This window comes from Dicentrarchus labrax, unplaced genomic scaffold (genome assembly GCF_905237075.1).
Source record: "Dicentrarchus labrax unplaced genomic scaffold, dlabrax2021, whole genome shotgun sequence".
In the NCBI taxonomy this organism is placed as follows: Eukaryota; Metazoa; Chordata; class Actinopteri; family Moronidae; genus Dicentrarchus; species Dicentrarchus labrax.
In genome coordinates, this window is record NW_026136702.1 from 18,711,574 (window position 1) to 18,737,975 (window position 26,402).

At 43.2% G+C, this 26,402-nt stretch overlaps 1 protein-coding gene across 1 annotated transcript; it reads left to right on the forward strand.

The window, feature by feature from the left end:
* The first annotated feature begins 271 nt into the window (after positions 1-271).
* LOC127374964 (sprouty-related, EVH1 domain-containing protein 2) lies at positions 272-24,799 on the forward strand. The gene is made up of 6 exons (XM_051420713.1): positions 272-862; positions 13,761-13,953; positions 14,059-14,227; positions 14,526-14,590; positions 20,392-20,550; positions 20,763-24,799. The coding sequence occupies exons 1-6, from the start codon at positions 837-839 to the stop codon at positions 21,549-21,551; spliced, it is 1,401 nt and encodes a 466-aa protein (XP_051276673.1). The 5' UTR covers positions 272-836; the 3' UTR covers positions 21,552-24,799.
* Positions 24,800-26,402: the final 1,603 nt, after the last annotated feature.

Consider the following 26,402-nt stretch of genomic DNA (forward strand, 5'->3'; position numbering starts at 1 on the left):
GGAGTGTACAGTGATGGTATCTTTCGTTTCCTATGGAAGAGAATATCCCAACAGGAACTAATAGGATTTTTATTTGAGAACAAAGGTGACATGTCCGGATTTGAAATCAGGGATCCGGGGAAAGGAAAGGAGAGGGGGGGGGGTCATTTATTGAGGGCCCCCACGGTTTGCAACCATCGTGGGCCCTCCACCAAAATGTAGACCGACGTCACCGCTTCCGCCCAGCCCCCCACCACCTCCTCCTCCTCCTCCTCCTCCCCCCTCCCCTCACTCCCTCCCCCGGCGTCGTTGGAGCAGCTCGGCTGCCTGCAATCCAACATGGAGTAGACAGAGATGGGGCTCTAGCGGGGCCACCCCTCGGTAACAACAGCGACGACGCGCTTTTTACGCACAACTGGAACCGGAGTCGTCGGTGAAAACATGCGCCTTAGGACTTAAAAACGGAGTGTGTGCCTTGCGTGTCCGTGTGTGTGTGCGTGTGTGTGTGTGTTTGGGGAGGGGGGGGGGGGAGCAAAGAGAAGAGCTGGATTTGGCTACTAAACTGTCTGTATAGGCTACGTTACCTACTGAAGACGATGGGGTATTAAAGTTATAGGAAAGGGGCATTTGCGATCCAGAAGAAACTGGGTGGCTCCGGAGAGTGAAAGAGGGGAAAAGTGAGGAAAAGAAGACGGAGACACGGCCAGTCGAAGGCAAGCCAAAGAGCCGACACTCGCACAAAGGCGCAGGGGGGATTTATGCGGAATTGGAGACAGAATTGGAGGAGCCGCGGTGAAAGAATGACGAGCGAAAAGTATGCAACCGCCGTGGTACATTACCTGAGGTGAAACGAGAAAATGATAGAAGAAACACACCCAAACGAGTAAGTACTGTATCTGTGTGTCTTTTCTCGCTTCTCTCCCACTGCCTACAAGTTGGAGATGATTAGGGCAACTTGGTGGAATGTGCAGCCAAAAGACTCCCCTCTTTCACAAAAGCTGCCTTTCACGTCTGTTTTGCATTTTGGTTCATTTTATTCACTCGGTGGGATTTGGTGCTTGATGCTGTAAAGCAATGCATTGACAGTGCTGTAGAAGAGGGCTTTCTTTTTTCTTTTTTCATGGCCTCCACCTTGGTGTAGAATAGTCTTGAGAGAAGGCAAGAGAGAGAGAAAGAAGAGTAGGAGGAGGAGGAGGGGAATAAGCGTGGGTGGATCGGAAAAATTTTCTGAAAGGATCTGAAGCGAGAGAGCAGGCCCTGTTGCAGCGTAACTTAGAAACTCAAACACGCCCCGAAGTTACACCTTTTATAAATACACAAACAGCAGCGAGCTCACGCACCTCTTGTTTGTGCTTTGTCCATTAAAAAGAAAAAGAACAACCCCGACGGCGTTTACAGAGGCTATTTGGCCACATCTGTATGTTTGCTCCCAACTGAAGGGGGAAGTCTCACAGGATATGAGATATCCGATATGCCTCATCCGCCATCTCTTTCTCAATCGCCCTCATTTGCATAGCCTACCGCGCTCCATTCATAAAAAAAACGCCGCTTGTAAACGACGACTTCCCCGGACAAAACCAAAATACGCTTCTGTTTCTCCTCCAGTGGAGGATCGTAATAAACTCCCGTCCGTCCCTTTCTGTTCGGCAGACAGAGCCGTGGGTCGTGCTGTTGCGTCTTGCGAAATGTAGCTAATATAGAGCCGTACAGTGTGTAGGCCCACAGACCTGTTTATACGGCACCCATGGGCCTATATGGAAGCGCTCGGAGCTTAAAATTAGCTTTACCGAGAAGGAACTGCAGTTTAATGTGAATTACATTTCATACAGGGCAGCAGGCCTGTGACTGTTGTTTTAAAACCCGACCCGAACAGACCGCAAGGTTGAAACACAGGGCGATTATAATAGTGTTTTTAATGTGCAGACGAGCCGTAACCAAAACCAATCTCTTTAAGGCTTAAATGGAAATGTGCAGACATGTGAGCAGCTGTGCCAGAACCATTTCAATTATTGGCTCCCGCTTTTGCAATGTCTTTTTATTTATTTTACAACTCCAGTAGCCTATATCGACAACTTCCCTATCTCTGTCGGACCACACGGGGCTGTGCAGACCTCTGTCGGTGGGGGTGGGGGTGGAAGGGCGAAGGGCACCGTGGGGGATGTTTGCGCTGCTGTGGCGTGACGCCGGCTCATTCATAAAAGCCCTCTAACCTTCAGCGCGTCCCCATTCATGCCTGCTGGCCGGGCTCGGCTCTACGAAGCCAGCGTACAGAGAACTGTGTCTGTCTGTCCCCACGGACAGACAGGGGCAGGGGCAGGGGTAGAGGGGGCTGAGACCTAGCCCCCTCTGCCCCCCCCGTCTGTGCCTCTAGCTGAATGTAATGCTAATCCATGAGAGGAGCTAACTGGGGCTAGCTGCCACCGTTGTAGGAGACTGCCATTAGAACTGTGCTGAATTCACTCTTAAGTGTGTTGTACCTCTCTGAAGGCGTTGAAACGTGTTCCTGCCGGGCAGTAGCTGTATCTTTATGGCCTTATTCTGGGTCATATATTTCTAAATAAACAATTGCCTTAACCCTGAGTTCTGAACTGCCCTTCACTTCCGGGCTAGGAAGCGTTTCTATGGTGATGACGTGTGGTTCTCATGGCGTGATGTGCAGTTGGGCCACGCCCACCACGTACTCAAGTAATTATGGATTATTGTCTTTCATTCAGACAGGCTTTTTGTCCTCTGATAAAATATTTATATTAGAATTTTGTATAAAAATATCTTCCCATAGATCCGCTGAAGAAGGTTGTGACCATTAAAACTATATAAAAGTCAGCTTATGCTAACAGAACCTAGGTCATTTATTGGCTAGCTGGAAGAAAGTGTAATGGGAAAATGTGTATAATTGAACCCTGTGTGGCTCCTTTCTCACTGCAGGCCTTAGCACTCAATTCTGACTTTGCTTGGATATAATATGTTTTATTTAGTCAGATCCCAGTGTGAACTGGTTTCAGTACTGAAGTGACGCGCATGACAAATTTAAATCTAGATCGCCATTAGCCTACTTAATTAATACTCACATTCATTTTGACTGTTCACACTGCGGTCACATTGTAAGAAAATAGACCTGTATCTGGTTTGGACCACAATTGAAATCGAACCGAATCAGATTTAAAAAGATCAGAGTACAACTCTGGACTCACAAATGTAGATTTATCTATATCTCCTTTCATTAGCTGTCCTAAAACTTCCAACAGCTGCATTAATATCTAGATATGAATGCATTTAACCTCCTCTATCATCCTCTTGGTACCTTCTGCCTCACATCATTTAGCTCAGCAGAAGATACTTTAAGGCTTACTGAGTTGGGTTAAAACATTGGTACGTTACTTTCATGTAATTTCCTAATCATAGAAGACCACTTGATATAATGTTTAGGCCTACAGTAAATTTCTACTTAACTTCTCTCTGCATGTAAGCTAGCTTGTGTAACATCATGATAGTAACCTTTTGGTACTACTATGCTACTTCATACAAAAGCGTTATTGTCTTATTAATGGAAGGAATTGAATCACTGTGCACTTATCTGCCACTTTGTGTGTTGTGGTGCTCTTATCAGGAATACAAGCCCGTTATGGGATTGAGGCATGGTCAGGAGATAAAAGACACACCTTTATACCTTTTGTGCCATGTTAAAGGGTGCAGCAGTGTAGCCTTTATACTGATTATGTAGCTTGTGTCACAGGTTAGATATTTCACTACGACTTGTGGGGTTGATTGTATGTTGGTAGTTGAGCAGCAGTGGACTTCTGTCTGCGGATGCATGCGGTGTACATTGAGTCATGTGTACATTTGATTGCCTCTCAGTGGAACAATTGGAATTGATGTGTCATTTTTACTATGATCAGGCAGCGTGATTACAGGCACGTACACATGCATTCTGTTTGTGAGGACCTTTTACTGACTACATGTCCTGAATTAAAAGGTTGTGCCTTTCTGAGGACATTTATTACCTTTTTATAGAAGTACAAGAGCTGTCTTTTACACACAGTAGAGTCACAAGCAGAGGATGTATTGATCTGGTGTGTGCTGCTGCAGGGTCAGCATGTGCACAGTCAGTATTGGACAGGAGATGCCCGGTGACATTCAGCTAAGGTCAACGTAGCAACGAAATATAATCCATCCCTGAACAAAAAGCTCTCATCAACTGGCAAACACAGCAGTGAGGAGTTAGCAGGTCTGCATGTTCCCTCAGCAGGACTGTTCTGTTCCTCACACATATATTTTTCTACGTTAGCAGCATTTGATATTGAGACCATTATGAACTTGACAGGGGTGGAATTTTGGGACAGTGGAAAAGTTCATCTCCAAAGCAATGTATAATCGGCAGAGCAACTTGTAATAACTTAGAGATACTACCGTCAGATGTTAATACAGTAAATTTATCACCACTCTTAGTCATACAGAAAGTGTATCATTTTTTTTAACCTACAGCTGTATCTACATTGGAGCATCACTCAATGATCCAAGAAATTCACATTTTGTTAAAGGAATAATCCGGCCTTAGATTCCTCTCTATAGGTGTGTGCTACTTTTCCTGTTATGTAGTCTTTCCTTCAATCGGTCGTGTCTACGATCTTGCTTAAGTGCTTTCCTACATTTCCCACAATACAGCAATTAGCCAGAGGACCTGGATGTAATGCATTCATTTGTTTGTTCATGTATGTGAAAAGATTGATCACAAGAAGGGCAAAAATATTTTTGTTGTTGTCAAAGAGTCGGACTTGGCCTCTGATTTTCAGTGCAACATGTGTTGGAGCTGCATTGCATTCTGCATTGAGGCTGCTAATAGTGTAGAAAGTGTTCTGGGGGACTGACAACGAAACCTGAAGTTTCCTGTTGTCAAACTATTTGTGGTGAGCTAATGTGTGTTTGATGTGTAAAATATATGCATATACTGTAGAAGGAGTACATAAAAGTAACTATTCTTACAGCTGGGATTGTTCTGGTGGTTGAGAAAGTGAAACTGAGAGACATATTTAGCAGCTTACACTCTTTTCCAGCAGTCCTTTAGAGTGAATATAACTGAATAAATATCCATGTGACGATATGTATGGATCCACAGATAATTAGCATAACTATGGTAAACGTAAATCACACACTCAAGTGCACAAATATATAACTCACACACACACACACACACACACACACAAATAACAAGAATATCGACACATACTCCGTGTCCACAAATGAACTTCCTTTGCAGACCCTTTGCATTTTTTCTTTTTCTCTCTCTGTACTCCCCCCTCCACACACACACACACACACACACACACATACACACACACACACACACACACACACACACACACACACACACACACACACACACACACACACACACACACACACACACACACACACTTGCGCATCATGTGGAACAGATCCTTGTTCACAGTATTTCCTGTGTTTTACAGAGCAGCTCATCACTGGTTGCTATCCGGAGCCTTTATATAATGGCCTGAGCTGTTTATATCTGGAGACCAAACAATGGCCCCGGATTGTTTGCCTGTTTTTTTTTACTAATCTCTGCTCATCAGCTGACTGAATGACCAAGATTATAATAGCTTGAGTTTTCATTCACTTCACTCAGTGTGTTTTTCCCTTGTCACACCAAGTATCCAACAACCCACCGCAGTGGTTATTGGAGACTCAAATTCGTTTCAGCTGTTCAGTGAATGAAGTCAGGTTTATACTCTACATAAGCACATACATTACATGCACACAAAATGTACTGATGTTAAACTATTACCACTGTACTGTACGATATATGCGCTGTTGTTTTGGCTGATTATCTTTTCTGATCCGTCTAAAAAGAGATAATACTGTCAGGCCAACAGCTTTTATGACTTAGCTTATCTTCCACCAATGCTAATTGTTCCTCCACATATGACATTTAAAGGACCGGTGTGTAGGATTTAGTGGCCTATAGCAACTCCCTCGCTTCACCCTGTCCTGCCAAGCACAAAGGAGAAACTACGGTGGCCCCAAAATTAGTTTAAAAAAACGGCCCTATCTATAGTCAGTGATGGGTTTGTCCATTCTGGGCTACTGTAGAAACATGGCAGTTCAACATGGCCTCCATGGAAGGCGACCCACAGCGTCTGTAGATATGAAAGGCTCATTCTTTGCCAATAGATCTTCCTTAATGTTACGCACTGGAGCTTTTTAAAAGAAAGGAGATCATTTTGACATATTTGAAAGTTCATCTCGTTTGGTTTGTGTCTGATGACAGTATGTGAAACTTTTTTGCTGTATAAGGCTCAAGATTTATTCCTACAACAAACATGACAGTCTCAGTCCTCCCCCACCATGGTTTAAGGTTAATAACTCTTACATAGCTACAGATTTCTGGTGATCTGACCTGCACTAAAAGGTTTATAGTTGTGAAAAAAGTTGCCAGCCTTTCAAACAGTACTCTCATTAAGTTTTAAATGTGGAGATTCACAGTAGTTATTCCAGATGGATGTCTCTTGTAAACTGGATGTTTACATGTTAACATGTAAATTAAAAAACTGTCCCTAAAACTCATAATGGAGAAGGACTACAAGCTATTTAAAACCAACCACAAATAGCACCAGGAAACGTTGCAGCCCGTCACGTGTAGTGGTAAATATACTGGCATATTTAGACTAGGGAAGCCCTAAGAGAACAGACTTTCTAGTGTTCATTATGCAAATCGTTTTCAGTTGGTTTGGTGCCCTGGAGCTTGACCACAGGCCGTCCAATTACAAGATAAACCTTTGACATCTGACAGTTTATGTAAACGAATACTAACTGGTCAAACACACCGAGGTTGACATTTTGACTGATGTCGATCACAGATACAGAGAGTATTAGAAAGTAGAAAACCCCTCATTAGTTACATTTGACCCTAAGCCTGACTCTGTATAAGAGGATATGAGGCATTATAGAGGGTCTTTGTTGGCTTTTTAAGAGGGTTAGAACCAATCAGCTTATATTCAGTATGATTTCCACCTCCACTGAGATAGAGGGGCTGCAGAACCACCTTAGGACGGCTTCCTCTTGGAGAACAGTTACAGGTTGTTGGATTTCTTTCTCCATATGCTTAGTCATATATTATCAAACCTCATTTTGAAGCTTGTCTCCCATTTTGAAATATTTTTATTAATGAGCACATAGCAAGAGTTTTCTATGCTTTCATCCATTTTAAATGATAAACTTCTGACACTATTTTGCTATAAACATAAAAAGGTCTGAGCTTGCATTGCGATTGGTCAGTTGTGTATGGGTTGTTAGCGTTCCTCTGAATAGTAGTGATCTCTCTCTCTCATGTCAACTGACACACACTCACTCACACCAGCAGCATGGGTCTTGTGCTGCCCAGACATGTGAGCGCTCCATGTAACTACAGCTGATTGACAGAAAGTCGATCAAACTTCCCCTCAGGAACCTCTGGCGTCAATAGTTGCGAATGAACTCGCTTCACCCCACCGCTCGCGCTACTTCTTCTCTTTAGACTAAGATGAAGATATGAATGAAAGCCAAAATTAAATTATTTATAATTCCTCATGTTGAATGTGACAAAAGATTTTTCAATTATTTCATGAATTATGTGGTCAATAAAAGGCCTTACACATGCTAATAGACCCTGAACAATAGTCCAAAAACATCCACATTTAATCAATTATATGTTTCTGTACTGTATGAATCACTGGGGCTGTCAGCCCATGCTTTGAAAACTCTGTTAGTTGTTGCATCCAGTGCCTAAGTACCAACTAATAATGAAATAATCTTGATTGTGGAGCACCTTTAAGTCACTTCCTGATTGCTGCAGAGAGGGCATATACTGTGTGTGTGTGTGTGTGTGTGTGTGTGTGTGTGTGTGTGTGTGTGTTTCTGTTGATCAGGCAGAGGTGCGGCCAGTCATTCCTTATCAGAGGAAGTATAGCCGCCCTTATCACACATGGCTGGGCTGCCCTCAGTGGCCCTTTTATCTGTCACACATGAGCTGGATTCCAGACGTGATAACTAGACCGTTTCCCTTCCCCCTTTACTGTTTTATTGCAATATTGTTACACACAGACCACGTCAGGTATTTGCAGGGTCCAGCTCACTAAGTAGCAGTAGTACATGCTCTAAAAGTATGTGTCTGTAAATTTGTTTGGATAATAAATGTGTACAGAATGAGGATGCTGACATGGCTTACAGGCAAATAAAATTAACAAATGGATCTTAAGATCTTAAGAGGTCATTGACGGTGCACTAATGCAGCTTGGCAGCGACTCTACAGGTGTGTACTCCACCCACATCCCATTTCCTCATCATGACAGACTTGTTTGTAAGGTGTGGACCAGACCTAGAAATAGAAAGTATAGAATGAATGCGTCAAACACAGATGCACGGCAGTATGAAACACAGAAACCAATGAGACCTTAGTGACAAGCTGAATATACTCCCAAACTGACACATACACGGACAGCTGTGTAGTTGTTGTTGTGTTTATACTATTTTCTGGAGTGCACTTGGAGGATGTGTGTAGTGGTCCGCACAATTACAACAAATTAGCGGTACGCAGATGTTGCACACCCTCTTATGACGATATTATGTCACTCGTGGACGCTGAAAGTACAATTCCTGCTTAAATATTTCAACAGTTTAAAGCAAATCAACTTTACAAGATGGTAATATCAGTGCTGTGTTCGCAGGTTATTTCTGCTGCCCCCAAGTAAGCAAAACATCTGTTAATGGAGATTTAGGCATGTGATGCATAAGTAATAGTACCCATAGTAACAAACATGAATTGTTCCCCCAGAAAAAGTATACAAGTGGCTGTGAATGTGGAAGTAGGACACCTGCAACCTATCTATGCTATTTTACGTCTGTGGGTGAAGAGACGGTAATGGCTGCAGTATGCTCAATGAAACTGTCTGTATGTTTGCATACCAGGCTGTTGAATTTAGTGCTGTGAGTGATTGCCTTGATACTCATTGTACTGTAACTTCAACTTTATATTATTATATTAAATGGCGCCTACACTAGCTGTAGGAGCTTATGAGTCATGGTGAGAGGAAGTCAGCAGGCAGTAAATCAGAAACGTGGCCTAAAGACACATAAAAAACTTTCACATTGACCACCAACAGCCAACAGCATATTGTGGTGTAGTGAATGAGGTTGTGCAAAAACTCCTGTCAATTACAGTATAGTTCCTGTCTTAAGACGTAGACGCAAGACACTCCCTGCACCTTTGACCTGATGGCAACATGTCATTATATTAAATTAGAGGATGTGATGCATGAATTACCTGCTCTTTCCTTATCAGCGAGGTGTTGACTTCCACCCTATCTTCCTTCTAAACTGAGTCATCACTCTACTTTAGACGCAACACTTTACATCCTCATCCCACCCAAAATAGACTTTGAAAAGTGTGTGCAACCCTAACACAGCCCGGCATGTCATAATTGTAAATCACTTGGTTGAATATTATACTACCATAATGTCTGGGGTGTTCATAAAATAAAAGTTAAAGATTGTATGTGTGTGTGAATTCCACACAAATAAGTGATTATAAATGGTGTATCTACCACCTTTTCTTAAAGTGGGTGTCACAGTCCTTTTTCAGCATCGGCACCTCGTGCCGCATTCGTGTGGACAGAATTAGATTCACAGTTCCCAAATGTATGTGTGTGTCTGTGTGTATTTGTGCTAGAATGTGTGGTCACTCCCAAGTGTATTAAAGTAGCACATTGCTGCTGGTTGTGGCTGTCTGTGTGTTCCAACCACAGATTACAGGGCCTGTCGGCAGACGGGACTCTGAACATGGGTCACAAGACAGCCCAAAATGTGACAAGTTCATCTCAGAGAACTGATAGCTGGTATCGTGTATCTTAAAGCACATGTGCTTATATAGCACAGAATTTGTTGTTATTTCTGTATGTGGGTGGACTGGATGTGTGGTTCCGTATGTGAGTGTGTCGAACATGTGTTTGAGTCACATTAAACCACTGTGGTACTAATATAAAAGCACACTAAACAGTGTCAGGGCTGCTCTGGACGCAGAAATAATGTAATTTGGTTTATACTTCAGTGCAAAATACTGTATATTCATCAGCATAAAACCTACATACAAACTATGACTTCCAACAGGAATACAACGGCTCCTCAGTGGTCTCTTGTTATAGGGTAATAACACCAGCATTAGCCTGACACAATAACATTTCACCATGAGGGTCATTTATTTGAACTACCCAGCCTCCAAAGGCCTTGCAAACCAGTATGAAACTACAAAAATGGCACAAATTCATTGTTATCCCCAAAAGGTTGCACACTGCTACCCAAAACAATCTCAACCAACAATTTCAACCACAGTTAATATGCTAGTCTAACATCTAACCGTAGCCTAGTCGATTGTGAAGGCACAAAATAACATTGATTATTTATTATAGATAACTTCCATAAGCCTGGCTCAAGCTAGAAACTGTAAGGTAAGCTAGTTTGCTGGCCTGACTCTCCAGGATCATGAATAATAGAAATATAAATAGATCACTGACATTGCTATTTTGAATTTCTATTATTTCCTTAGTTGCCATCAAGTTTCCCACGTGGGTAATAAAACCTGAATGACTATTTGCCTCCACCACCCACTTTGGTTTGACGTGACAAGTGAAAAGATACCTGCCAACATACTGTGTCACCAAAGCTCCGGGCTGCCAACAACAGTTTGACTAAACACTACACTAATCTGTAATGTCTTAATTTAATGTCATTTAAGCTAGAGCCGGGGTCTACACTAGGTTTCTGCCTCTTAAGAGGAAGTTTTCCCTTCTACTGTCTCCAAGTGCTTGCTAATGGTGGGAATTGTTTGGTCTCTGTAAATAATTTTATGAGGGAGTACAGTCTAGACCTGCTCTCTATGAAAAGTGTCCTCAGATAACTTCTGTTTATGGTTTGATGCTGTACAAATAAAGTTGAATTGAAAATGTAAGTTTGTTTAGAAATAAACGCAGGCTTTGGCTTGTGTGTCCAACACAAGAAACATTTAATATCTGAATGGAAAAGTATAATTTGAGTTGTGTGTGTGTGTGTGTGTGTGTGTGTGTGTGTGTGTGTGTGTGTGTGTGTGTGTGTGTGTGTGTGTGTGTGTGTGTTTACACAAAAGCATTAACCTTGTGGGTGAATCTGTAGTTGCTTTTCTGTGTGAGTTGTTTGTCTGCTGTCACCCAGTCAGTCAGTCTGTCATTCCGTCAGTTTTATGAATGTGTGTGGGTGGGAGCTGGTCAACCAGTTTTGCCACCTGTGTGTGTGTGTGTGTGTGTGTGTGTGTGTGTGTGTGTGTGTGTGTGTGTGTGTGTGTGTGTGTGTGTGTGTGTGTGTGTGTGTGTGGAGTCCCTGGGTCTGTAAGCTAATTATATAACAACACCTCTCTCATTCACTCCCACTCTGCCTCGCTCCCTCTCTCTCTTTCTAGGTTTCTCTTTCTCTCTTCATCCCTCTCCCGCCCACACACACACACACACACACACACACACACAGTGCAGCATCGATGGAATACACAGAGGTACATCCTGTTATTGTCAGATCATTCATGTGGATTGTGACTGTGTTCATTGTGTCCCTGTGAGGGTGGTGGCTGTCATGTCTTGTATTTTACCATTCAACTTCCATTGCATTGTCTCATGTTATAAGCACTGACGACTCTATTGAGTGCAGAGGGAGGTTTCTTTTTTTGTTAGTGATAAAAATTTGTCTGTAAAATGTAAAAATTCCCAGTAGAGATACAGGGAGAGAAAGAATGGCAGGAATTGAATCAGGGACATTGATTATGTGAAATCGGTAGGCTACTGAACGCTCATATAAGGGACATTTTTCAAATAAACACAGGATTAGCCCAGGAAAATATTTAGCCGAGGTGGTCAGCCATGCAGATTGTGACTCAGTCAGTTAAGTTAGTATAGGATGAACTAAACAACAACCACATTTACTAAATATATGGCGCTTGTTGTGTGAAATATAATGTTTTGATTCCCAAAATTGTATACTTTTTATGCGAGGTGGCCCACCTCTGCTATAAAACACTTCAGTTATCAGAATTGTCATTGATTCATTTTCTGGTGGTCAAGTATTTCATTAACTGAATGATCATCTTGTGTCAAGATTCTCATGGAGAAAGTTTTCAGTACCACCAAAGTAACACCAAGCTACATTTACGTGTGTGTGTGTGTGTGTGTGTGTGTGTGTGTGTGTGTGTGTGTGTGTGTGTGTGTGTGTGTGTGTGTGTGTGTGTTTCTCGTGTTGACTTGTCCTGGTGCAACACCTCCCACCTCAGCACAGCGTGGACCAGGCAAAGTCGTGACTTGAGACGCCCTCAAACATTCTGCCACTGTGTGAATCCAGCTCTATAATAAACTGCTGTGGCATTAACACACTTAAAATTAAAGACAAGTTTGAGTTTAGAGGATAGTTTTAGTTTTTTAAAAGCTGAAGCCATGATGAAATAGTAGCCGCTGCCTGAGGAAGAATTTTTGTTGACTGAAGAGTTTTTGTATTGCATGGAAAATATTTGTTCCGAGGCTTAAATACCCAGGTTCATCTTTCCACCTGGTACTTTCAATGTCAAAGTATTGACCTTTTTGTTTGTTTGTTCATATGGATTTTACACATCTGTCACAGGCGTAGTTACAAAATCTATTAAGACTTACACACCACATACTGATATCTATTATTTTGTACATTTCTATGTTTTTTTCTTTGATTTTACTGTGGAAGGTATGATTGTTTCTCTGCACTATTACCTGATACAAAAAATAATCTAATAAACAGTTTATTTAAAGGTCCAGGGTGTAACATTTAGGAGGATCTATTGACAGAAATGGAATATAATATTCATTGGTATGTTTTCATTGGTGTATAATCACCTGAAAATAAGAATAGTTATGATTTTGTTACCTTTTATAATGAGACATTTTCACCTACAGACGCCAAACCCTTCTTAATACTTTCATTATCAATCGTTTCCTGGCATCACTCACAATCCTCTTGAAGTGAAGTATGTAGTTGATGCGAAGTATTTTTAAGTAGAACCCGCATCTAGTCTGACAAAAATAAATGTTTGTGGCGCAGTGATAACAAAGCCTTTGAATAGAGGCAGAAAAATGCATCGGGCGAGTATCAAGTTTTCATTTCATATTAGAAGTTAGTTAGCTGGTATGACCGCAGACACAGAAGGAGTCTGAAACCTAAAGTGAACTTTGCTTGTGTGATGTTTTTTTCCAGTATTAATTTATAGCCTTGGTTTTACCTTAAAGAGCTGCTGTCCCTGATATGATTTCTGTCCCACTTTAAAGCTTCAGAGGTATTTTCTGACACCAAAAATATGACCTTCTTACACATTCATGAGTCACTGCTCTCAGATCTGGTGGTATGTTATCCAAAATTCACTTCATTCACTTCATGGAGAGTGTGCGTTTCCCTAAAGATGTTCTCTATCCCCAAAACAGCTTTTTTTTCTCCTTGAGAATGAAAGTTTGATTTACCTTCTACAATAAGAACGCACATCCTTTGTAAAATTTTACACATAAATCATAATCATCATCTTTTGGAATCGGTGTAATAAGTTGAAACACATTGTGTAAACAAGTTTTAGCCCCACGCTACTGTATAATGTATGTGTATAAGTTATCATTCTAATAATTCTCTCTCTCTCTCTCTCTCTCTCTCTCTCTCTCTCTCTCTCTCTCTCTCTCTCTCTCTCTCTCTCTCTCTCTTCTGTGCAGTGACAGCTACATTGTGCGTGTGAAAGCGGTGGTGATGACGCGGGACGACTCGAGCGGTGGCTGGCTGGCCCAGGACGGGGGAGCTCTGACCAGGGTAGGGGTGTGCCGCCTCCTGCCACCAGAGCTGGCACCCGTGCCGGCCTCCAGCTATTCCCAGTTCCTCATCCGTGGTGAGCGGTTGCAGGACAAACAGGTAAACACACGCAAACATCTGCAAAATAATGCCAAAGGTCCTTTAAGGATCAGATATGGAATATTTCGCCCTGTTGTAATCGGCCAATATGTGCCGAATAAACAGGTGATCCTGGACTGTCCGCTGAGGAAGGACCTTGTGTACACCATAGCAACGCCCACATTTCACCATTGGAAGGTGGAGGACAGGAAGTGTGGCCTGTCGTTCCAGAGTCCAGCCGACGCCAGAGCGTTCGACAGGGGGGTACGGAAAGCCATCGAGGACCTGGCTGAAGGTACGCTGTGCTGCATTGTAACTATCCATAAATCTACATTATCAGGATATTGATATTGAGCAGATGCAGTTGAGTTTATTATGAAGAGAGATGTCACATGTAAAGATGAGAACACTCGACTAATTAAAATCATACAGCTGTAGGACTGTTGTGATGTGAAATGCTTCTTTCATCACTGTAATACCGCCTTGGCTTCTGTTAAGTCCTTCTCCTGTTCATTGCCAGCGGATGAGAGTCAGGGTTATTCTCACAAACACATCATCCAGTAAAGTGTTGGCTCCTGTTTCCTTCTCCGTAGGCTCCACCACCTCCTCTACAGCACTCCAGAATGAGGGCGAACTGGGTGACGACGACGTCTTTACTGTAAGCATGTCTTCTACATTCATATACTATCCAAGTCAGAATTATGGGTTGTAGAGCTTAATCTCTTTTTTTACTTCAGTGACAACTTGCCCATCGTAACTGCTTCAAATCCTCGTCTGGGTGCTATCACCTGACAAAATATGGCCTTGATTGAGTCTTGATTGATTGTAAGGTATAGCTATCCTGGTTTGATCAATGATTGAGTATAATAATGATTATTGAAACCAAAAAAGAACTCGGAGAAGATCCCTTAAGACAAAATTCTCTCTAACTGGGGGTCTGTGGTCTAGTGTGCATCTATTGTGGGGGTCACTGCATCTCACTTATGTATAGACTCAAGTAAATATTATCTGGACTGTTGCGGTCCTTTCTTAGTTGCCAGACTGTGGCTCTGTAGAGTAAACCATGGTTCCAGTACACACTGAACAACTATTCATCCAAAACCCCAGAGGAGTCTTATGCATCTGAAAAATCTCAAGACTTTGTTTCCTCCGTCTAGCAGAACGTTTTCCAACTCATGATTCCCTGCCTGTCGCGTATACCTGCCACAGTACATGAAGTGTATGTGTGTTGTTTGTGTGTCAGGGCCTCTCTACCTCTAAGTTAGCATGAAGGACCCCCTCCCCCCACTCTGTAACCTGACACCAGGAGCAGCAGGCAGGGTCACAAGGTCACTTCCTGTATCCCACCTCGCTCTCTCCTGGTGAACCAGTCACCCCCCTCCGTCCGTCCGTCCGTCCGTCCCCATCACCCATCCACCCACCCTCTCCACCCTCGCAGTTGAAAAAGTGAGTCGCCACCAAACTAGCAGCTAGCAGCTGTTTCCCAGCTTAGTGCAGGGCCGGTGATTTACGAGAGGAAGTGCCTCGTGGTTCATCTTTGACTTGAGCTGTCTGTAAGGGCCAAGACTAATAGGTGCTCTGCTGGGAGTGTACAGCCACCACAGAGACGCATACAAACACATGAGGAGGGGTGGAGGGAGGCTACAGTGCTCTCAGTGGTGGAGCAATCCCTGAAATGGAGCTTCGGGTTTTCAGGAAAGTAGCAGCTTTCAGTGCAACAAATCCAAGGCAACTGCTTGGTATTGTTGCATAGAAAGCTGCCATATTCACCCAAAATAAGACTGAGCTGCTCACTTCCATTACAGTTAAAACACCATAGAAGCTCATAATGAAACAAATATTGAGATAGCCTTCAAGTGTCTGTTTTAGCCTTCATTCAAACTGCTGAATTTAATGCAAAGTGTTTTCGGAGGATGGCTCTCTCTGTATGGTGAATGAGCTCTAATGGCTCCAACACACCAAGAAATGGCACTAACAAAGGCTGAGAAATATTTTGCATTGCCTCGCCATGTGTACTTGAACACACCACAAGGATCACAGCTAACAGCCAGCGGACTTGCACGTTATTTGCCTGCGTGAGAGGAAATACTAGCCTGTAGCCTGTATTTGTAATCCAAAAAACACAGTGCAAAGGCAAAACAAAGTCTAGCCTACCATTTTTTTCTAAGTCTATGTTTAAACTGTCTCATTGTGTGTCTGCTAAAGCTGAAGCTAGCACTGTGAAGTTTAGCTCTGCACTGGTGTAGTCAGTGCAAGGTGTTCTGCTTGTGGAAGAAGGAAAATGCTTTCTTTACTATGGGTCGCTATTAGAGACGATACCCAAGCGGTCTTTTAAATGTGTCACTGGCTTCTGTAAATGTCATGTTTTGCAACAGATTCATAACGTAGAGCGGGAACAATGACATAGTGTAGCCAAACAGTTGCACATGGTTGGTATCAGATTAGAGGAAGCAAAATTGTAGAGTCGGGTCTCCAGTTTAGCAGTCGTGTTTGGTCGAGTTCTAAAGATGTTGCTAGATGCAAAACCCCCAACTAGCCCAAATTGTGCCGGACATACTGGAAAAAGCATGAGTGATGGTCAGCAGACTGCACTCAATGACAGCCAAGCGAGCCAAGACAGTCGGCTTGGTGTGGCACAACCCTACCAGAGCTAGAATATGGATATGAATAATTACTGCCTGAATTTCTGCTTCCCTCTACCTGATGGTCATAGTATTCAAGTGTTTAGTTTTTGACAGTGCAGTGTCGATATAAGGCTGAGTTATTTCATTATTTTTCATAAAAGGACTTCAAGAAGCGTCAAATTGTCTTGTGACATCAGACTGTCAAATTTAACATTAACAATGGACAATAAAACTAATATGCACTAAAATCACATGCCAGTAACTATGGGATACATTGATGGGTTCAGTACTGCCTGCTTAGCCTGTGTTAATGACCTTTCCTAAAGTTAGTGGTGGCGGCAGAGTTTGCGAGGCGGGCAGTCGTGGACAGGGGGAAATGCTGCGGCAGATTTACAGCCCGTGGGGGGCGGGGAAGGAGGATGGGGGGGGAGAGAGCTAGGATGGACATACTTCCCTAAATTATTTCTCGTTCGCCAAACCTAAACTTAACCCAACCCTTCCTCTGTCCCTCCCTTCAGCATGTCTCATCTCTGTCTCTATTTTGGCTCATTCACAACAGGGGGAGTGAAAGCTATTGAAGCAATTCTGGGCTCATCCCAGGAGAGCGAGACAGGCTTGTTGAAGGATGAATCCTCCCGAGCTTTGAATCGGGACATGTTTTGTGTCAGAAAATAACTTGAAATGCCCTCTGTCCAGCCTTGGCCAGAATATACAGCGAGAGGATGTCCAGAAATACAAACTCTCCCTCTCAACTCCTCTCTGTCTCTCTCTGTCCTCTTGTGCATTTTGAGCTTGCAGCAGAAAGTCTGGTCTGTGTTTTGAATTAGTTGCAGCCGTGGAGGCCAGAGTCGGACTGGTTTTAAACCGTATCAGCTCCTCCCCCCGGTAATGTCTTCTCCAGGGGGGCGGGGCCCCAAGCGGAGGCAGCATGTTATGTTATTTTTGGCCGGCTGCTTTGAGGGCTTTGTAAGAAAGCTGAGGGAAATTCTCAAACATGGCGGTATCCATGTGGGGAGCAGGATATAATAGGGATGGCTTCAGCAGACAGACAGACACACACCAGATCTGGGTAGTATAACTCTGGCAAATAATTCATACCATTGGTTTTATGCTTGTTGGAGTGCCAGATTATGACACATTGGGGGGGGGATTCATAAAGTTTGATAAAAGTTTCTGGGAGTGAAATGTTACCTGATGAATGTAGTTCTGTTTTGGTTTATTGTAGGTTGCACAACAAGTGACAAAACTGTCTAATCATTTGAAAATATAAAACTCAGAGCCTCCCCCACTGACCCTAGTGATGGATGCAACCATTGTCAGGTTGTTTTGTTAGGTTACATTGATTTTGGAAGATGCTCTTTGTCCAAAGTGACATGGTCGGTTGGCTGGTCCACCACTTTGGTCCGGAGTGAAATTTCTTTAACTTACTGGATTTAGTGTAGATATGCATGGTCTCCAGTTGATTGACCCTACTGACTTTGATGGCTACTTTTCATATAGCACCACCTGCAGGTCTCGGTCTTCACTTATCCCGTGAAATATCTCAACATTTACTACGTAGATTGATACCAAATTTTGTACCTAGACTATGAATCGTAATGACTTTTCCCATAGAGGTTTTGATTTTCAATGAATTGCCATGAAATGTCATCATCCAGTGCCATCAACAGGTTAAACTTTCAATTTGTCCAATACTTTAATTTATGACCAAATTACCTGCAAGACAGTGTGAGGGTCTTAAAGCACTGTGCCTAAGTACAGCCTCACAGAGCCATGCTAGAGGCTGTGGAGTCTTGTTTCATCATACGCATACTGTACATTGCGAGCGAACTGGGGTTCAGTGTCTTGCTCAAGGACACTTCAACACATGAACAGGAGAACAGGAGTTCGAAACCGCTAACCCTACCATTCGTCGCAAACCTCCTCAACCAGCTGGGCTACAGCCACATTTATTTCTTTTTGTCTTTCCAGTAAGCGTTGAAGAGAACTGAGAACATTTGAATAGCTGGAATCAAACATTTTCTGCATATTTTATGCTTGTCAGGTGGAATTGTTGGGGTTTTTATGGTAATGAAATCACATCAGCACAGAAAAAGGGAAGCCCAGAAATCTCATAGCCGCTGTGAGCTGCTGGCAGAAGATGATTATGTAAAATTCAGCCATGGCCAAACTTTTCTTTGGCGGACAAGCTTGTTGACCTTTGATACAAGTTTCTATGGCTCTGCTGACTTCTGGTAACTAGCCATTTGAAACTCAAAGCAAGATTAAACAAATGCAGATAGAGATTTTTCAAGCACAACCAGGCCATCATTGCGTTGAGAAAAAACCTTGTGAGAAGGGAATTGCATATGATTCATAAAGACAACTGACCCGTGGCTATCCTTAGATGCTGAAAGAGAAACAGTCCAACGGCACCAACTTCAAACCTTCCACAAGATAAAGCCAGTTCCTCTCCTCACACAGAAACACCTGCACCCTTTTCTTTGGGTTAAACACACTATGACTATCTCGTCCACCTGCACACACATAAGCGGGATGACATGATGAGACAGGAGTCCTCACGACCTGGCTATCTGCTGGTACGCTGCTTCGCACCAGAGTGGCGAGCCCCCAGTGTGCCTGACTGAAATATGTCTGACTACACGGCAGCGGCCTGTCTGTCTAGTGTCTGGCCAAGGTTTGAGTTGGAGTGGAGCCCTGACAGCCTTTAGCAGAAAGGGGACAGGATACTGTTCACACACACACACACACACACATACACACACACACACACACACACACACACACACACACACACACACACACACACACACACACACGCACACACACGCACAGGGTGGTGTAAAAGACAGAAGGAAAGGTGGAATGTGTAGAAAGTGAGACAGGGAAGGAAGACATGTTAGGAGGCGGGAGAGAGAGGGAGAAGATGAAGGGGAGAAGCCAAAAAAGGTGATACTGCGAAGAGTGTGTCCAGGATGCTTGCATCCTAATATCAGTTTATTTCAGCTTCATAATGTGAGAAGTTCTCTCTCTTTTGCTGTTTGTCACTGCAAATTCAATATTTTGGGGTTTTAATGTCAAGATTATGCACTTATTTTCAATTGTTTCCATAGGTAGAAGGCACACCTAGCTAAAACTAATGCAGTCTAATACATCAGTCCTGAAATAAATCCTAGCTGTGTGAAGGATATAGTGTTCAGTTTTTGTTAACTATGTTTAACAATGTTTAACTATTTTAGGTAGGTGTTGTTTGATCATTGTTGAGGCTGTAGTTTGTGCAGCTGTTGACTTCTATTGTGATATAATAAGGTGTTTCTAATATTTTATCCACCCGATCAATGAGGACTAGACTAAATATTATTGTTGGCTGGGTCACAAGTCCATCACCGTTCTTACTATATACGCAATGCAGCAGTGACGACCTCACTTGACTCCTATATCACCGCAGTAACCTTATTAAGAAATAAGTATTAATAATATAATAAATAAATGGGATCACCATAGGCAACATATTTCCTCTACCTATGTCAGTGGCTAATTCAATTTTAAACCTTAAGTCTAATTACAATTTTAGCTGTGATGATTACTACAGTGTTTTTCTTAGGTGCTGATGTTGAATGGTGGATGTTGCTAATAAAAGTACACGGTGATCCAAATGTGGATCAAGTGGTTGAAAAACAGAGCTCGCACTTCCTGTTTTCCCAATCAGAGCTGCGCCGAGGCTTCCTGTTTTTGTTTGTCCAATCATGACGTCCTCTTGCACTAACTATTTGTTTGGTGTATCCAATCAGAGTGCAGCTTTCAGACCGCATCCTGTGTTTGTTTGTCCCTTCAGAACACCACAGACAGCTCATCCAACTCCTCCCAGAAACTGGAGAGCTCTCTGCAGCCGCTCGACTCCTCACCCCTTCCGCTGAGACACAAGTGCATGCTGGGACATCGCCACGACCTCCACGACCCCTACCGGCTCTCAGACCACTACTTCTTGGACCAGGTGAGACAAAAGAACGTCCAGATACAGACACAGGGATGACAAGAGAGTGGAGGACCAGGTGCTCTTTCCGCAATGACTGAAAATGTGCTGATGGATATTTTCTGAAACTGTTGTTCGGACAACAAAAGATGTTCTTATTTTTTTAAATCAAAGCTTACAGTCAAACACTGCTCGTTTTTAAGTTTCATTCTGTCTTTTTTTTTTTTTTTCAGCCGTTGTCTCGGATTACTCGTCACGTCACCTTCCAGGAGGACGAGGAGATTGTCCGTATCAACCCTCGGGAGCGCAGCTGGGAGCGCACCACCGAGCGCCTCCATGGACGCCAGTCGGATCGCCACTGGCTCACAGGCTACGAGGACTACCGCCACGCCACTGTGCGTGACAAGTTCATCCAAATGGAGGAATCTGAGCCCTACGTCCACTTTGACAAGACGGAGGCGCAGAAACACGACTACACCTATCCGCTGGCACCGGCCCTATCGCCTTCAGACTCTGACCCCGCCCTCGGACCCTTGGTCAATAAGGGCCATGGCGGCTCATATCGCCAAGGCTTCTCCTCTGTGGTCTCCTCACAGCCCCGCTCCTTCCTCCCAAGCTCCTCCCCGTCCACCAATGGTGGGAAGGGACGGAAGGAAGACGGGATGGAGCGCGCTCAGTGTGAGCACTGCGGCGAGGCCTTTTATATCTCCGACAACCGGAGAGGCCGGTGCCAGGATGCACCGGACCCTGTAAGGGCGTGCATCCGGCGGGTCAGCTGCATGTGGCTGGCAGATACCATGCTCTACCACTGCATGTCTGACCCAGAGGGGGACTACTCAGACCCCTGCTCCTGTGACGGGGGTGAGGGCAGCGGGGGAGGCCGACTCGGCTCGCGCTGGTTAGCTCTGCTCGGCTTGTCTCTGGTGGCGCCCTGCCTCTGCCTCTACCCGCCTCTCCACGCTTGCCACCGGGCAGGGCTCAGGTGTGGCTGCTGCGGAGGCCGACACAAGGCCCTGAGCTGAGAAACCGCGCTTGGAAAACCTCTCGGAGGAAACAACAAAAACCTAAACCCAACGCAAGCACAGGGAAAGGGAAGGATGGGGAAATGCACAGGGGGGACAAGTGGTCATGGCTGCTCACTCTTGCCTTGGTTTCTCTGGGTTTCTCTACAAATTCCAGACACTGAAATAAGCCAAAAAAAAAACAATTGGTGCATTTTCTGAACGGCCTGGGAAGATAAGCTCCCCCTTACGGCAGACAGTTCTCTCAGCTCTCCACGTGGCCATTTCATGCTCTGTTTCTAGTGAGAGAGAGAGCACTCTTTTTCAGGGCCTTTTTTTTTTATAGCTGACCTATATGTCATGTATCACATATGCAGGTACTTTATACTTTGTACACTGACTCGGCGTCAAAGAACTTGAATTGTTTCTTTGTTCTATTTTTTCTCTCCTTTGATGTACGAGTGGCCATTTTGTTTATATTCCAATATCAGGCCCGCTCAGCTCAACTCCAGCTACAAGAGAAATCAGACACTACACCTCTTTGCGTGTGTGCGTGTGTGTGTGTGTGTGTGTGTGTGTGTGTGTGTGTGTGTGTGTGTGTGTGTGTGTGTGTGTGTGTGTGTGTGTGTGGATGGTATATGTGCATGCTTACAATGTGCGCTGAGGCCTTTTTGTTGTCTGTACTGCAGCTTATAGTAAAGCTCAAGTATATAGTCTACATAGCTCTCCGCCATCAACATCTTTTGTTCACTGAAACAAGTGTGGTACTCATCTTAATCTGCTTCTAATATCCCAAAGATTTGTCTTTTTATCCTATTTATTTTCTCACTGAATTGATCTACCAGCAAAAGGGTGCTGGGTTGTGGGTTCCACACTCAACGAGACGGTGCTTCAAGTCACGCTACGATACTCTAGCATCCGTCTCCCTGCTCCTTTCACGTTATTTCAAACAGTGCCTAAACTACCACCTTAATCCAGGAACCCATCAAGTCTCCAGTCAGTTTTTTGGCTTATTTTACTTAACATGCGCTCAAAGCGGTGTGAGATTTTAAGGCTCTTATTTCCTCATTTTCTGCAGAACCTCAGCCAGCAGTCTGTGTCACGTCAAGGACTGAAAAATCAATCGGACATACCGTTAAAGTTGGTGCCCATTATGCCTTAAAATGTGGAGTGTCACTCCAAACTTCACCCCTGTCTCTCTAAAGATGTCTGCTCTAATGAAAAGCGTGAGCATGGTTACAGCTCAAAGCAATCAGCCACACCACATACTCTTTTAAACTTGGTTTAAACTATTTTTGTAATGAAAAAAAAGTGTGTAAACGAAGTGCTCCAGTTTGCTTGCGATGTACAATCAGCACCCCTCTTTAATCCCTGCCCGCCTCCAGTGGAGCCCACCAGTCACATGTGTGGAACAAGCAAGTGATGATCTGATCGGCTCGATGAATGAAATGAGTTCAGAATTGCGTTCAAAATAATTTATCCCCATCCAATCCCCGACTAAAATGTAGGTTTTAAAAACAAATATAGATATTGAAACCCCCCTACTAGTGGAAATTAGTATAATTGACCTTTGACAAGTCACTACACCAATGTAGTGTCTTATTTCATACTTATTTATAAAAGATATTCCTACGTGTCATTATTGAGTTGTAAAAGGAATAATTTAACATTTTGGGAAATTCTTCACTTTCTTGTCAAGAGCTAACCTGGAGCCAGGACATGGTTCGCTTAGCTTAGCATAAACAGATCTAGCCCGGCTCAGTCCAATGGTAGCAAACTCCACCTATTACCACCTCACTAACTAAAATGTTATATGTTGTATTTTCACCATATAAAAACAAAAGTGTAAAAACTGTAATTTGGGATTTTACTAGCTGTTTTCCAGCGAGAAAGCAAACGAGCATTTCACAAAATCACAAATTGTTCCTTTAAGGCCAAAATATTATTTGTAAATGAGCTTGTGCTTAAACCACAGTTACATGTGACTGGTGTGCGTTATTCCTCTGTCCTACAGCGTACTGTTTTTCCTCCATGCCAGATTTGGTACATCGCCATGCCCCTCAAAGAGTTACATCGACTTCGATGTTCGACTGAAGTAGGAAAGAATCAGTTAGAGTTTGGTCATTCAGGGTCATACAGGTGCGTCGAGGTACAAACTCAGGCATTGGAAGAAAACAACCACTCACCTGCCTGTGTCACCTGCCGTTTGAGTGACACTGCAGTTGGCCAATTACACCCTCACACTGACAGCACAACACTAAACTGACAACCGCTTTATGCGCCGTAAGCCTGGCTCATGGCAGCATTGGGGATGTGACCAGGACACTAAGCTTTTAAATACTTTTAAAAAAAAGCAGGACATCAGTGGGGTCCCTTTGGAAAAGAACGGGAGTCTGAAAAACAGCTGAAATCCTGGAAACAAACATCCATCCCTGATTGTTTTGCCAAGGAAATGTCACTTACTGTAGTTGAAATGCAGAATGCCTGAGGATGTCCTTTTTCCTTCCCCGGTTGTGTCTGTTTCATACATCCTGTCCTCTGTACCAGTACCTACGTCCTTTGTGGGTGTGTGGAAGGGTGTGTGTGTGTGTGTGTGTGTGTGTGTGTGTGTGTGTGTGTGTGTGTGTGTGCGTGTGCGTGTGCCCCACATCCCTTTCCCCTCTTCTGCTCCTTGATCCACAGCTACTGGGATCAGTTGAATATGCTATCACATACTGACACCTATCCAGTATAATCAGATCCTTTAATGATGTGATGTATCAGGGACGGGGCCAATCAGATTGGAAAGAGTGTGTGTGTGTGTGTGTGTGTGTGTGTGTGTGTGTGTGTGTGTGTGTGTGTGTCAGTGTTAAATCTTTTTTTTCTCCATCTTGTCTGGTGTTTGAGTGTGTTCTCACATGTCAGAGCCATTTACAAGTGCCTGAACGCATCCTCTTTATCTCCTTGTGTATTTAAATTGAAAAATTAAAGAAACGACTCCCTGTAATGAATTAGACCCATTTTTTACGCTTAGTATTTTTACCTCTGTAAAAAAAAAGAGCAAAAATTATATTATATATATATCAAGTGTATGTTGTACATTTTTATTTCTATTTTGTTTTTTAAAAATAACTGTTTCTAACATGTACGATGGATGTAGCTCTTGCTTTCAAGAAGGAACAGGAAGTACTTTGTAGATACTGAAGGGTGGCCAGGTCTGTGAGAAAACTAAAGTGAAATGTGTGTCTTACCTTCCGCCTCCAATAAAATGAGAGAAAACAGTGAAACCACACGTGAGTCTGCTGCTTAATTTTACTCTCGGACAGAAAGTACTTCGCCATAAATATCTGGTGTAAAACAAAAAAAGCCCACTAGACAGACAAACCGCAGCATTTCTGCTGCATGTGTCATCATTTATTTCCATGTTCTGCCCATTTTATTAATGTATTCTATCAGTGCATCAAATCCCATGCATCAAAGGGTTACTGTAAATGGACACCGATGAGATAGAACATGAAAATCAATCACAAATAAAGGAATTTACAGGCGTAGATTTTGGCGAAACTAAAACACAGGTGTGCTTTGAGCTAAATGCTACTGTCAGAATGCTTACATGCGCTCACTGACAATGGTAATGTGCTGATGTTCAGATTATATAATGTTTACCATGTTCAGCATCTTAGTTTAGTGTTTTAGCATGCTAACATTTGCTTAGCACTAAACGCAAAGATCAGCTGATCAGTTCTGCAGGTATTTGGTCATAAACCAGAGGGAAAAAGTCCAATGTTGACCTGCTGGTGCATGGTAATGAAGAAAGGGTCATAACAAGTAGAAATAATTGCATTTGAGAGGGACAAATAGTCATCAGGTCCCTTATTCAATAAGTCCCTTACTCATAAACATAAGACAGACAGTTTAAAGCCATATATAAAGTCCCTCAACAGGTTTTTTAAAAACAAACAAGAATCTTTGGAGAGAAATAAAATTGCTATGACTTCATGAGGATTAAAAAAAAAAATCTGTTTCTAATTATGTTTTAAAAACTATAGTTTGAAGCAAAAACTCTTTGTGAAGTATTTCATGAAAGAAAGCACAAAGAAAATAACCTCAGCCTAGTACACCCTGTTTCATTTTCCTCAAGATGTCTTTCCCCTGCTGCCTCCCTCCTCAGCAGGAACATGTGATAGCCATCGAGGACGTCGAGCTGTTTCACTCAGGATGTCTCTGGAAAAGCATGTGGGCGATAATGATGGAGCGCGAGAGAGGGGAGGAGGAGGGAGAAAAGAGAAGAAAAAGAAGGTCCCTGAGGGCTTTTGGGGGCCTGCTAAGCAGCTCAACGGCTGCAAACAGCATTACAGTCCACATGTGCAAACATTTAAGATATCTGCTCGTGTAATGGGGTCAGCGTGGCCCCTCTCTGGGTGCACAAAGCACCGGCGCTAACTTCCTGGTGAAGTTTACAGGAATGGGTGGCTTTTGTGATGTGGTCTCATGTCCAAAGATAGGCAAAATTTGGTGATTCTTCCTTACAGCTGAGATTTTGTTCTACATTTCTGGTCAGTGAGCATTACTTTTGCAGCATTTCAGCCTGTTGTTTCTCCGTCTGGTATAAATTCCCTGATAAGCCCACACTCAGCAGGGATGTTGCAAAAGTAAAGCTTAGCCAGATGATTGTTTAAGCGTTGCCTGAGTTCAATCCCTGCACCTGAGATAAACCATGTGAGACTGCTGAGGAAAACCTCTCTCTACTCCCACTCTGGGGAAAACGTTTAAGCTGATAAGGGTTTGTACAAAAGATAAAAACCAGTGGCGTTTATCCAGGTAATAGCAGTACAGAACACTACTACAGTTAAGTCATTTTTCTCATAAACTACCCCAAAAAAGTAAAATTCA